The sequence below is a fragment of the Phalacrocorax aristotelis genome, chromosome 1, assembly GCF_949628215.1.
Source record: "Phalacrocorax aristotelis chromosome 1, bGulAri2.1, whole genome shotgun sequence".
Classification (NCBI taxonomy): Eukaryota; Metazoa; Chordata; class Aves; order Suliformes; family Phalacrocoracidae; genus Phalacrocorax; species Phalacrocorax aristotelis.
The window spans coordinates 123,035,548-123,048,792 of record NC_134276.1 but is presented as its reverse complement, the minus strand read 5'-3'; the positions used below and the strand labels follow the sequence as shown (position 1 = coordinate 123,048,792).

Genomic DNA, 13,245 nt, shown 5'->3' with positions numbered 1-13,245 from the left:
ATGCCTCAAACCCTGACTCAGCTTGTGGAGGCATCTGTTACTCCTTTTTAGGGGTGCACATCTGCTGAGGCTAAGGTTAGTGATCGTAAATGCTGTCCTGTGACTGCAGTGGAAATCTTCCTCAGCTTCATGTTTTTATATAGCTTTTTTTGGCCTTTGTTGCTCTTCAGATTCAGATTTACACAGTCAAAAGAAGTCTCTGATGCGGGAGTGCGTTGCTTGCAGGGATGGGCAGTTTCAAACAGACCACACTTTTGCTTGAAAAACATGAATTCCTGTTCTGAAGGGCACCCTTCTGTCAGGGAGAAGGTGTCAGGGAGTCGGTGGTGGTGTCTAGGCAGAAGTTTGCAGTGGCATGAATGAATTTGAAGGTAGATTAGGAGTTAACAGTCATTTCTTTCCCGTGTTTCACTTTCAATTTGACTGCAAGAACAATCAAATTAATGACAACAGGGAGGAGTGTGCTCAGAGCATGCATAGTAAACACAGCGCTTCAAAGGAAATGATAAAGAATTATCATGTTTACTTACCACACAGCAGTAAATATGTAGATGAGACAGTGGTATATGGTGAAACGAAATGCTAACTGCTTGAATTACTGTGTACTGTACTAAATACTAACACAATGCTAACTCAGCCATGGAGCACAGCTTGTATGTTTTATTGTATGCATTAATACTAATAGAGGAAGCTTCTATTTCCTAAGGAAGATAAGAATAGAGGATGCCACGCGAGTAATATGGCCAACTTAGCATTGCAAGGAAAAAATACCTTTGCAGGTTTTCATTTTGAGTTCACAGCTTTATTTAGGATTCTCTTAATACTTCTTTGTGTTTAACTTCCTTGAGTCTGTTTTTTGGGGTTTCATTTTTTGTTCTTGCTTGCTGCTTCTAATTACGAAAAAGTTGAGAGTAGGCTGCAAGCTTCATTTTTGTAACCAGTGGAGTTTCTTGACTCGTTGAATCACAGAAACAGAGCTTGGCTGCAGCAGTGCAAACCCGCATTAACCAAAAGTCTTGTGTACCTGAAACTCAGCTGTATCCCAGAAGTAGTGACTGAAGCTGCGTTTCACTGGAGCTTGTCACGTCCTCAGCTGTGCTACCTGATTAACTGAGCACTAACGAGCCGAAATGGCTCATTGCACAGGTACCACCTGCTAGTTTCACTTGCTGGATTACTCAAACAAGCTCTACCAGCTTTCCAGATGGATCCTGTCAGCATCTTTTTTCTGGAATTAAATGGCCAGTTACCAAAGCAGAGCAGCCCAGTGGACATGAGCTGCTGTCCTGGTGCACCAGCGCTTGGCTTTTGCAGGCAGTGAGCTCTTTTCCCTCCTATAGCGCCTATATAGAGTTGCAAAGTACTCTGGCAGGCTCGTAAGCCAAGAGATAAGCAGTGTGCTGAAGCTGCAAACCCACCAAAGTGGGCTCTGCTGTTGCCAAGTTAAAAATCTCTTCTGGCTTCAGACGCTGAGCTAGTAAATGCCAATTAAGTCTTTTATAGTGAATTACCTTGGTGCACATGCTGTGGCTGTGGGGATCTGGCAGCAGGTGTTTCTTTTCGGAGGCTACTCTGAGAGAGCAGGTGGCGGCCTGTCAGCTGGAGCATCTGCTTGGTCACCGGAGCACTCAAAATAGGGAGAGCCATACAGCGGCTATGGAGCAGGAGGTCCTCCCCTTCCCTTGTTAAGAGCATTGGCGGGGCCAGGGAGGGTGTCCAAAGCCCAGAGCAGGTCTTCCTGAACTGCTCCTGGGAGAGATGAGAGATGAAAGGAAGAAAAGCCGAGGTGGGGAAAGGTGGTGTAGTTTGTGGTTTGATGAACTGGGGACTGTGACGGGCAGCCAACTATGCCTGTTTATGGGACCTGAAAATCTGGACCACAAGGCCTGTTAATGGTCTTGTAAAACCTAATTTGCTTGAACTGACATAAAACTGCTTTGTCCTTGACAGGTTCTTACAGAAAACAAGTTAACCTTTTTCCTTTAAAACTAACAAAAGAGAAATAAATCTCCACATATTTCTTTTTTTAAAATACCTTTGTTAGCCCTTTGAAGACATTGTGATGGTCTTGGTGTATAGCTGTGGTTGTTTTGTTTGTTGGTTGGTTTTTTGCCACAAGCAAAGTTCTTTGAAAACGTCAAATGGATAGCTTCTTTAATTGCCTTTCACTTCCCTTTTGTGCTGTTGTTCTTGTTCCATCCTGGCATAGTCTTCCAAGTGAAAAATATCTGTGCATTTATGTGCACGCAAACACATGCACACGTGTGCATGCACACGCACACAGAGGGAATTAATTATTGTGGAAACGGGTAGGCTTGCTATCTTTGCGACAGCAGGAACAGTACACCTGCACATTAGTAACTTAAGTGTACTGGGGTTTTGGCAAGATGGTGTGAAGTTCACTTTGGGCTGGGTTACTGACATACATACGTTATATCATAGGGTGCTTGATTTGGGAAAAACATTCTGTAAGCTGGCATGGTTAAGGATGTTACAGTCTGTAGAAGTATATAATGTGTAGGCTTATTTACTCTACTGGGGTGCAGTGGCTTTCTTTGTATAAACATTGATTTATTTTTTTGTTCCCCTCACTCTTCCCCTCTTCTCTTAAAATTGCAGGGAAAACTGTCTCTTTTGGAGATAAAAATTTGCATTCCGGGCTTCAGGCCAAACTATTTTAACACACAAGTTATACAGTCTCTAGAAAGTAGTTTTTTATGATGGAAACACTGATAGATCCTCCACTTTGGCAACCTAAGAGGTCCATCTAACATAATAAAAGTAAATAAGAAGACATACTGGCACTGAAGAAAAAGTTTATGTTTTTTTAAGAGAGTTATAACTAACTCAGAATCAGTTAAAATAATTGCACTTATCTCCATCATCTAAATTTCTTAAATGTAACAATCCCAGTTAGGAAAAATGAACATTAGAAGAACGATTAGGTTGAATTTGTTCCTTTATAATGTGACAGCTCAGCTACAGTAATATCTACAGTAAAGCTGCTTTTCTGTTGCTATAGTTTCTGTACCACTGGTTCCTTCTCCAGCATGTGGATCATATAAATCAGATAGATCTGATCAGATTCTGTCCTCCCAGGTGCTGAACTAGTGTGCCTGGCTAAAACACATCTTGTCAGTATACATGGGATTAATTATGGAAAGTATGACACATTTTAAGGTGATGGTTTTTCCTTTTCAATCCGTTTGGTTATATTGAGGTAGAAGTAGCTCACTTTTTCTTCTTTTAATGGCAAAGTATAGGTAAGACTATACCAGACCAGATCGTTCTGTTTAGTCTCAAAGTCCATGTGTCTTGCAGTAACTTTCTATTTTTCAAACAGCTGTTTGTGCTCTCTTCACTAGTATTTTTATCCTATTTATGTTTTAGAACAACCCTCTCAACCAGAAATCTTACATCAAGCAGACTTCTTGGAAACAGAGAAGCTACAAATGGTAAGAGCAGCATTCTCCCTCTAAAGTTACATACCTGATGGCTGCCTGAAGTCCCTTGACAGTCAAGACTGGGAGAGGTGATGGACTGAGGCTCAGAGAGGGGGCGTGCGCGTGCGTTTCTGCATGCGCACCTGCCTGTGAGGCATCATGGTCTATAGCCAGGCTGAGCACAGAGTAGTTCCCTTGCCACTGCTGTATTGGCCCTGCCTGATTCTGCAAGCGGGGATCATCCTAATCTCAGACCCATCATCGAACCCTCTTCCATGTTGTACCTAAGCCTCACTGATGGGATTTGTCCCTGCTTAAGAAAAATGGTTTGGTTTAAGCATTTGAATTTTCTAGAAATTTTTACCCAAAGCAGCATAAACAAAAACAGAATTATATTAAAACAGTGCAGAAAAACAGCGAATAATTCCTGTCTGGTTTGCAGCTTGGGGAGTGTGTCGCACGAGATAGTTATCCCGAAGGCAATGTTACGTGGTACAAAAATGGGAGAGTTTTGCAGCCCGTGGATGAAGGTACGTTTCAATAATGGCCAATGTCCCCAAATCCAGAGAGGTGTGTGTATGAAGAACTGTGCTCATAAGAGTTGCTCTGCTTTAGTCTAACGTACTGTTCCTTTGAGGAAGACTACTCATATGGAAAGATGAAACTGGAAGGAAACTTCTAGGCCTTTTAGAGCACACGAGCTATGCCATGTAACCTCTGTCTTTCAGTTCCAGCTTTAAAACCACATCATGGGGCTGAGGGTTGCCTTTGTTAATGCTGTTGCAAGGTTATTCTCAAGCCTATGTAGCTAGTAGAAATCTGACATCCAACTTCTAAGGTATTAACTGTTTCAGTCGCACACCTGTCCAATATTGTGTTTTAGACCCTGTAGAACATCGTCTCCTCGTGCAGGTATTTACTGTCCAGGATATTTAGGAAGAACAGGTTTTTTCCCTTCCCTTTCAACTTTGATTTTGACAGGCTGATCAGACCACAATATTTTACCTTCCCTAAAATAGAGAATGCTTACAAAATTAAGTTATAAATGTGATCCTAAAACTTGATTTTGCCAGCATTTTTGAGGCCTTTCTGGCTTACAAAGTAAGCAGAGATTTATATTAAAAATACACAACCAGTTTGGAATTAGTTTTTTGTTTTGATTTGATTGAAAATGTACATGTATGTTAGGAGCACGTTGTTGATAAAACGTTCCTGGAATGCGTCAGTGGCAATAGTGGAGGAAAACTCCAGTCCAAGTACAAGTCCAAGTACAGTCCTTGGGTAATTTGTCATGTTGCTTGCATGTTTGCAGCCAGATAACAAATACAGAGCACGCAACAAAATGTAGGAAAAAGGTTGCAAATTCTGTCTGTGTGACACTGAAACGGTATTTCCTTTTCAGTTGTGGTCATAAATTTGCAAAAAATTGTGGACAAATCAACTGGACTTTTCACCATGACATCATCTCTTCAGTACATGCCAACAAAAGAAGATGCAAATGCCAAGTTTTCTTGCATTGTGACTTATTATGGACCATCTGGCCAGAAAACAATACAGTCTGAACCGGTTGTCTTCGATGTTCACTGTAAGTTGTTAAAAAGTATCTATTGCTGTATAAAGTTTACCTCATGGGAAAAAGCAAAATCAGAGACAGTTTGCAAAATTACAGCGACATTGCTGCTTGCCTGTTGAGGCAGTTTCTTCAAAGCTGGTTTGCAGCAAGAAGGACTGAGCACATTGTCTGTGTGGTTTTTACTTACCTTCAGATTTAGCTGAGAATTCTTTCTTTCTAACACTAGAATACTATCAAGGTTGCATTGACAAGAAGAAAGCGGTAACCATGAAAAGTTACAGTGAAATGGGCTTTTCAGAACTTAACAGAAGTTAGAGTCGTTGCTTAGAGTGACTCTGTCCGTCCTGTAATATGCAATAAATACACAACATAGTTTTTAGGATGCTCAAATGTTTTTCATTTTTGCAGAGTCAGCGCCAAACAGCTAATGCTGGCAGACTACATTGCACAAAATGCAGTAGCTTCTCTACAGCTGTAAGATGCTGATTTTTACATTTAAAATGAATCATTTGAATATTGGTAGACTTCTAAGCAGAGAATTTGTGTAATTACTTCTAGCTGGCCTAAGTCCTAAAGCAACTCCCTTACTGTGTTACTGACTGACTGTGGAAATCGTAACTCTCCTTCGCTCTCAGATTACGCTTGCTGCTGTTACTTGCCAAGAGATGCTCTGCTGTCCCCATTTTCCCCACCAATTTCATGCATTAGGCTACTTCACCTGTTGCAGATGAGGCTCTTGCAGATTTCTGTGATTGCAGGTGCTGTTTGCACTTGCAATGAAGAACTACCCAACGTGAAGGAAAAACAAGGCTGCACAGCACTGCAGAATAGTCACTGCGCCAGATGTCACGTGCACTCTGTATTAAAGATTTAATGTTTGCTAGACTAGCTCTTTTAATCCTGGTCTAGTAACACACTATTTAATAGTTCTTCCTCCAGAGATGGGCAGTTTCATTGTACTGCTAATTAGCCAACAGTGGGAGGCAGACCCACCCTTAAGTACCCCTTCAGTACTTGAAGAGGCCTCAATTATCAACTTTGTTTGGCTTTAGAGCATGGGGTTGCCCAGTTTCCCTTCTGAGTATTTTCATTTGCTTTAACTTCCTTACTCTGCTCAAATGCATCTCCAAATGAATTTTTGAAACTCTCTATTAATAGACATCCAAAGCTTCAACAGATGGATTTCTTGACTGATGTTAGTTGATGATAATGACATGTCTGATTTGGTTTTGTTTTTTAATTTGGTTCAGTGATCCTAATTAGTTTCTTTCTCAATAAATGTGATTTTTTTTTTTTGAGTTAAACGTAATGCAGATGAAAAAAATGGCAGACTCTAAGAAATGGAAGTCTTTCAGCCTCGTTTTTTTTAGATTGGCTGTCAAAACTATCATGTTTTGTATCTCTGAAGCAAGTAGAAAAAGAAATCATAAAGATCACCTGTTCATTCTGGTATCTAGTGAGATTCCTTGCAACTTACCCGTTTATCGTAAAGAAATGGGGAGAGGATACTTAGAACTATGCCTGCACAAGATGTTTTTAAAGACCTGTTCAGTCATGATTTAAGAAATGTTTTACTGGTTTGGGGTTGGGGTTTTTGGGGGGTTTTTTTTGTTTGTTTTTTGGTTGTTTTTTAAGCTCTGGGTTAGTGCAGTCTCTAGTACTCAGGTGTTTAATAGCTAGTTGATATCCTCGAAGCAGACAGCCACTGTAACATAATGTAAGAAGAGTGAATTAATTCTACCAAGCTGGGTGCTAGTTGGAAATGGATAACTTAGCTCAGCCAGCAGTAGTTATCAGTACTTAACTGTGGGCTCTGTTCTGCACCTGTAGCAAGCAAGCTACCAAAAGTACCGTGAGTCATACAAGAGAACTCCTGGAGCTGGATGGTTAGATGGTATCTCGGATACCTAAATTATCTAGACCCCAGTTGTGTTGGGCTCTGCTCAGCATTGATCAGTGTAAAAAAGATAATGTTTGTCAGGCAAACTTTCCAATCGTGACCTATTATTAAGCGTCTGTCTTGTTATGCATAAACTCCTTTACATAACAGATGTGTCAAAGACACTTTATACTCATGCTGCTTCCAGCATTGGTATTTTTCTTGAAATTGCGCAGAATGATGTCAGTTGTGGCCATGGCAGGTCTGGGGTACCAGCATTCATTTACTAAATAACTGCCTTTTGGTGCTGGCTCCCAGAATTTTGGTCTTGCAGAAAGCAGATACAAAGTCTCAGCTTCACAAAAGCACCAGCTAAGATGGGCCAAGCCAGGGATATGTGCCACTGCGAGGCAAGATATGCCTTCACCAGGCTGCTCCTCCTGTTAGTGAAAGTAGGGGAGCACATTACTCATGCTAAGCAGCACTCAGCATTGCATTGAATACTGTGTCTTACAGTCGTCAGGTTGTGTCTTCCTCAGAAGGGTGACCTGTTCAGCTTAGAGAACAATTTAATTAGTCATTTCCTATTTACTTCTGTAGATCTATTCTTCTTTTCCAGCTTAGAGAATTAAATTAAAAATCTCCTGGTTGATTGCAGTAGATAGAAGAGTAAGATGTTCCTACAGGGAAGTCTGGTGGTTTACAGGAGTGTCATTCTTGTTTAATTGTGTCCATTTTTAATCCAGTTCTGTTCATCTCTGTGGAAAAACTTGTTCCAAATTAAAGTCCTAAAGTCTTTCTCATTAGAATTCATCCCTTTTCAGTCTTGAGACAAAGCATAAACAATTCCAGGGTATTTCTAGACATCCTTCGCGATCGCTTTTTCACATTTGGTCACCTTCACATAGACTTGACAGAGGGCGAGACAAGCTCCTGCAGCAGGCTCACTCACCAGACAGCCCCTGAAACTGGGATTTTGGCCCAGCAGCTGCCAAGAGACGTGCATGTGATTCCTGGCCAGCTACTTGATTGCATCTGTTGAATTCCACACCAGTAGCGGTGCTGGACTTCCCTTTTCTAAGCAGACGGAAGTTGTGCTTTAGCTCTGAAGGTATTGAGCTGGAAGCCGTTTGGACGTGGAAGGGAGCCAAGGCAGTTGCATCTGAAGGAGGGAGGATGTGGCTTGTTGCAGCCCAGTACCACCACTCCTACGAGGAGGAGTGAGAAGCCATGTAAGGGCTCTCAGTCATCGAGAGGCCACAGCAGAATGCAGGTCCTGTTATTGAGAAATCCCATAGCAGAAGACAGACATGATGAATGCCTTAAGGGTCAGAAGGGCTGTAGAGCATACGCTTCACTAAACACCCAAAATCAACTGTCAGGCAAGGGTGTCTCTGCTGTGTAGATTTTTTTAGTGTCTAATAAAGGTGCACTGTACTGTGTCTTAATGCAAGACTGGCATCTTCGGTAGAATTTTATGTATTAATTGAAAATGAAACAGTGAGAGTTATCTGCCCACATTATTTCCTTTAATTTTGTTCATTTTACTTTGTTTTTGAAAAATTATATTTCGGCTTCTATTTAGGAAGAATAGCATCTATTAAAGTATACTCTGTGTTTGCCTTTAAAAAATTACCAAAGTAAAATGTAAGTTATAGTTCAACTTCACTGAACATGACAGAAGTATGTTACATTTACAGTTCTGTTGACTACGTTAAGGGTCCTATTATGTTCACCAAATTCATCTTTCTGAAAGCCTGTAGTGATCAGCATATAGAATAGGCTGAACATAGTCACTTAGTTCGTATTTCTTTCTTTTTAATGCAAGAAGGCTATTATTAGTACTAACGCAAGGCATTGAAGCTTCACTTGTTTTGCTGATAGCTGCAGTCCTCCAAACAGTGAGCTTCACAGAGGACAAGTTAATCCCTCATAATGAAATTGCACCATGAAACTATTCATACTGATCGGGTTTTTTTTCTTCTAACCACGTGACATGGTTGTAATCACTGCTGTTTCAGTTACAGGTATCTTGGCGAAGGAAAATGACTTGTGTCACATGGCTTCTTTGTGCTTACTTCATTTGCAAAAATATAGAAAGTGTTATTAACTTCAGTTCTTTTATAAAAAGATCTACACATGCAGATACCTCACCTGCTTGATGATAAAAATCACGTACTCTTTGGCCATGAATATCATATGCAATAGTGTTACTCTGTGTTTTGTTGCAGAAGCTCTTAAATGTGTACATTATTTTCACAGATCCAACAGAGAAGGTGACTATTCAAGTGCTGCCACAAAGTAGTACCATTAAAGAAGGTGATAACATCACTCTGAAGTGCTCAGGAAATGGCAACCCTCCTCCACAGGAGTTCCTGTTTTACATTCCAGTAAGTCCTGCCTCACTGTCACTGTGTAGTGAAATACTCTGTATCATCCCTTCCTACAGACATTGCTACATGTCAATGTACATGTGATTTTATAACAAATGAAGGAAGGAATTCGATGCGACTAAAGCTGAAGATAGACATTGGCCATTACCATTACATCAGACTCTGAGAACGCCTCACCCGAGTTGGCAAAATATATTGAAAGAACCTCTCCTTTCCCCCGTCCCACCTGAAGGTTTTTGGGGTTTGGACCTTCTAAAAACTGTTAGGCTTCATTTCCTAACATCAGATATTCTGATAAGAAGCCGTTTTGAATAAAATCACCTCTTCTGTTGTCGTAACAGCCAAAGATCCAGCAGTGAAAGTACAGGAAATTAATTCAGCTTTTTTTGGACTTTCACAGATGAATCTTCAAGCAATGTCTTTAATTAATTAATTGTTTGGTGGCATAACACCACAAAAAAGAACCAATGCAACAGCACAGGAGAAAGTGTAGGACAAATCTGTCAAATCTGTAAGATGAGAATTGAGAAAAATAAAGACTTTGGCTCCGTTAATCTTCTTAGTATTGGTGAAATCCATAGGCAGATGTGGCTTTATATTCTCAGATTCCTAGTCCTGCTTCCCATGTCCTGCTTCTCTCTCTGCTATTTTATATCCCTTTTTTGTTCCTACTGCAGCAGTGAGCAGAGCTGATCTTGAGAGAGGCCAAAAGCAGTGACATGCTGTCACGTATTTCCAACACTGCATGTCGCCCTTTGAACATAATCCTTACTTACTTTGGACTCTGGCAGGTTTGAATTGCTGAAGAACAGCAAGGGAAACTAGGAGCTGAAGTCCTCTTCTCTCAGAACAGCCATTTAGGTTCAGTGAGTCACCTTAGAAACTCACAATATGCAAGGGGAAAAGCATATGGTATCTCTTTTTGCTCCAGGATCACAGTGAGTGAGCTAAACACCCCAGTTTGTCTTATCTTCAGTTTCCCTGCTACCTGATGTTAGTCCTTTCTCTCAAGAAGAGCTGGAATTGATGGTTTCTTTGCAAGACCTGCAGATATTGTGACAAATGTGGTAAATTCCTTTCTGGATTCAGAGATACAAATTAGGGTTTCATTCTATGCTTGTTTCAGAGCCAGCCTAATTCAGTCAGTTGTAATCAGGTGGAAGCTGGGGAACTTCAAAACACCAGTTTCTGGAGGTAACTGCATGTAGGTCAGCATATACCCTTATGGGCTCCATACCATGATATGGATAGAACAAGGTTTGCTTGTGCTCTTTAAAAATGTGTAATACAGCACACTTCATTTAATTATTTTTCCTAAACTGAATATATGATTTCAGATACAGACTTAGAAACACAGTTTGTTTTGCTGTTGTGATTTCTCTAACGCTTTTATTTGTAGACTGTTTCAGTCTCTTGTTTTGTTCCCATTTTTTTTCTGCTAAAATTTCAGATTTTGTATTTTAATGTCCTCTTAAATAAGTCATTCAATTAAAGAGTAAGCTTTTAATTACAGGTGTTTTCTAAAACTATGCTGTCATGCAGGAAATAATCCTAACATTATTAGTAGGCAACTACACTTCAGTGATGCTGTGTCTATACATATTCTGGAGCATTTCAGGATCCTCATAATAATAAAAACTCAACAAAATTGAATGTTTTTAGCAGGCCCCTGTACAATAAATGTTTTGTTTTCCATCCACAGGGAGAAGCAGAAGGTATAAGGAGCTCAGATACTTACATAATGACAGATGTGAGGCGAAATGCAACAGGAGAATACAAGTGCTCTCTGACTGACAAAAGTATGATGGACTCAACCACCATCACTGTGCACTGTAAGTCGTTGTGTTTTGCGCTCCTGGTTAGGATGCAAACCTATCTTGCACCCTCTGGGATGGTCTCTCTCTGCTTTACTTAGGTAGATTAGTTCAGTTAACCTACAGGAGAACTGAATAATGTGGTTGTGGTTGGTTAAAAGTAGTGTCAGGTAATTTCTTTTTCTTTCTCTCTAATTTTTTTCCCTTCGTCCTAAAGTATTTCTGTTTGAAAACCTTAACTTTTTCAATTCATCGGCTTAGATACAGACTCGCTTTATGTAACCTTTGTATAGTATACGGTTGTCTTGTACTGTCAAATACAGTGAAAATTCTGGTATTTTGTTTCACTCATGTGAACATATATATAGCTCCAGCTGTGCCTTAGAATGTACTCAGACACACAAGCTGGCCCACAGCGATATCACTGAAGGTCATTCTTCATAGTGAAATTCACATTAGTCTAATACCCTTTTCATCTTATCTGAATGAGGTTAACGAGTAAGGAGTCTAGAGAAGAGACTTCAGAATTCATTATGTTCACATAGGACAAGTTGCTTTTTTCACTTTTCCCAGAATCGTGGTAGCTACAGAGCTCAGTAAAGTTTCTTTAGCTGGATACTAGAGTATTTACTCACACTTTATCGGCACCGCTTTAAAAGCAGCCATTGAACTGGTTCAACCATTGAAGCAATGGTTGCTTTTCAGTGGTTGCTTTTAATGTCTTTATGTGAGAAAACAAGAGCAGGAACTCTTTCAAGCTTTGCTGTACTATCACCAGCTGTGAAATGAGACTCAGTCTAATGGTACTAGGTTTCCTCTAGAAACACTGATGGTCTGTAATCTTCCCAGTAGCATAAATACCTTTAATAGTTTACAGATTCAGAGGGACGTGATGGATAATGAAGTTTAAAGGCTTCCAGGCTTTACATAAAAAGAAAATTCATGTTTGTATACTTGGGTTTGATTTTTTTTTCCCTTGGAAAAAGTACAGTGCATGTACATGAATATACCTGTACATGAATAATTACACTACTCCATTTAATGAATATTTTGTATTTAATAAGGTCATCTGCTATTTTCCTACCCACCCCTTCTCTTTGCCATGAGTCAGGGTATGTAAGATATGAAGGGAGCTCTGTACTACTGCCACTAGCTGCCCATTATCAAAGGTAGCTTGCTGGTCGTATGCTGTGGTATAACTGACCCTTTTATTTTACTCCAAGAGGACTGTGTGTCTACTTGTACTTCCATAAATAATTACTCTACAGAATGGCTTCCTCAGCTCCCAGTTATTTATAACAAGCCAGTTTCCATTTGTCTGCTGTTTCGTCTACATGTCAGAAGAGCTTTACTACAGAAGAGAAGCATGTATTTTCTTGACAGAAGTCTATCTGGTGCTGGCAGCTAGTGCAGCTACTCAGAACTCATGGGTACAATCTAGTTCCCTGCTGCTTTGCTTCACCTGGGATACGTTTTGTTTTGTTTTGTTTTTCTTAAACACCTCTATCTGAAATAAAGCCTTTGCTTGGCGAGGTGCAGTGGCCCGGAGTAGTTCTGTAATTTCCTGAATGCTCAGACCTTTGGAGCTGTGTGACAGTCTGTCTTAACGCTACTTCCATGTCCTGTCTTACGCTGGTCTAAAGCATTTCCGCAGCATGTTTTCATGTGAAGGAACTCCTCTGAAAAAGTAATAAAATCCATAGATGCTTTATAGTATCTTCCTCCATCTTTCAATTGCTTACTTTATATTAGTTTTCCAGCATAACTCCCTAATTTTTAGTGCTTTCTGATTCTAAGGTACTTACATATTTTTGGTGTTAGGTCTTCAGGGTTTTTTTTTTTTATGCCTCCATGATGTTTTTTCTCCTTCAAATAATACTTATTAAGGCCTATCAAATCCTGCATTTTCTCCCTCTTTTGCTTTATTGCTTACCTTTGTGCATATGGATGAATATTCCTGTCTATGCTGTTACACTGAAAAAGCCTTCATTCTGAGTCAGACCTTTTTGTTTCCTCACGTTTTATCTTGGCACTTTAGATTTTTTTTTTATTTTCACTTTAAAAAAAAACCAAACAAACAACAACAAAAAAAAAACCCAACCGAACAAAAAATCTCACAGAACAAAACAGGCAATGTAATAAT

At 40.0% G+C, this 13,245-nt stretch overlaps 1 protein-coding gene across 5 annotated transcripts in view; it reads left to right on the top strand.

The window, feature by feature from the left end:
* ALCAM (activated leukocyte cell adhesion molecule) overlaps nucleotides 1-13,245 on the top strand; it is a 119,396-nt gene that overhangs the window by 88,606 nt on the left and 17,545 nt on the right. For all 5 annotated transcript variants that reach the window (XM_075104553.1, XM_075104581.1, XM_075104571.1 and 2 more), the window contains exons 4-8: nucleotides 3,391-3,455; nucleotides 3,886-3,973; nucleotides 4,846-5,028; nucleotides 9,158-9,285; nucleotides 10,991-11,120. In XM_075104553.1, the coding sequence (XP_074960654.1) occupies nucleotides 3,391-3,455; nucleotides 3,886-3,973; nucleotides 4,846-5,028; nucleotides 9,158-9,285; nucleotides 10,991-11,120 (594 nt within the window). The remainder of the gene's footprint in view (nucleotides 1-3,390; nucleotides 3,456-3,885; nucleotides 3,974-4,845; nucleotides 5,029-9,157; nucleotides 9,286-10,990; nucleotides 11,121-13,245) is intronic.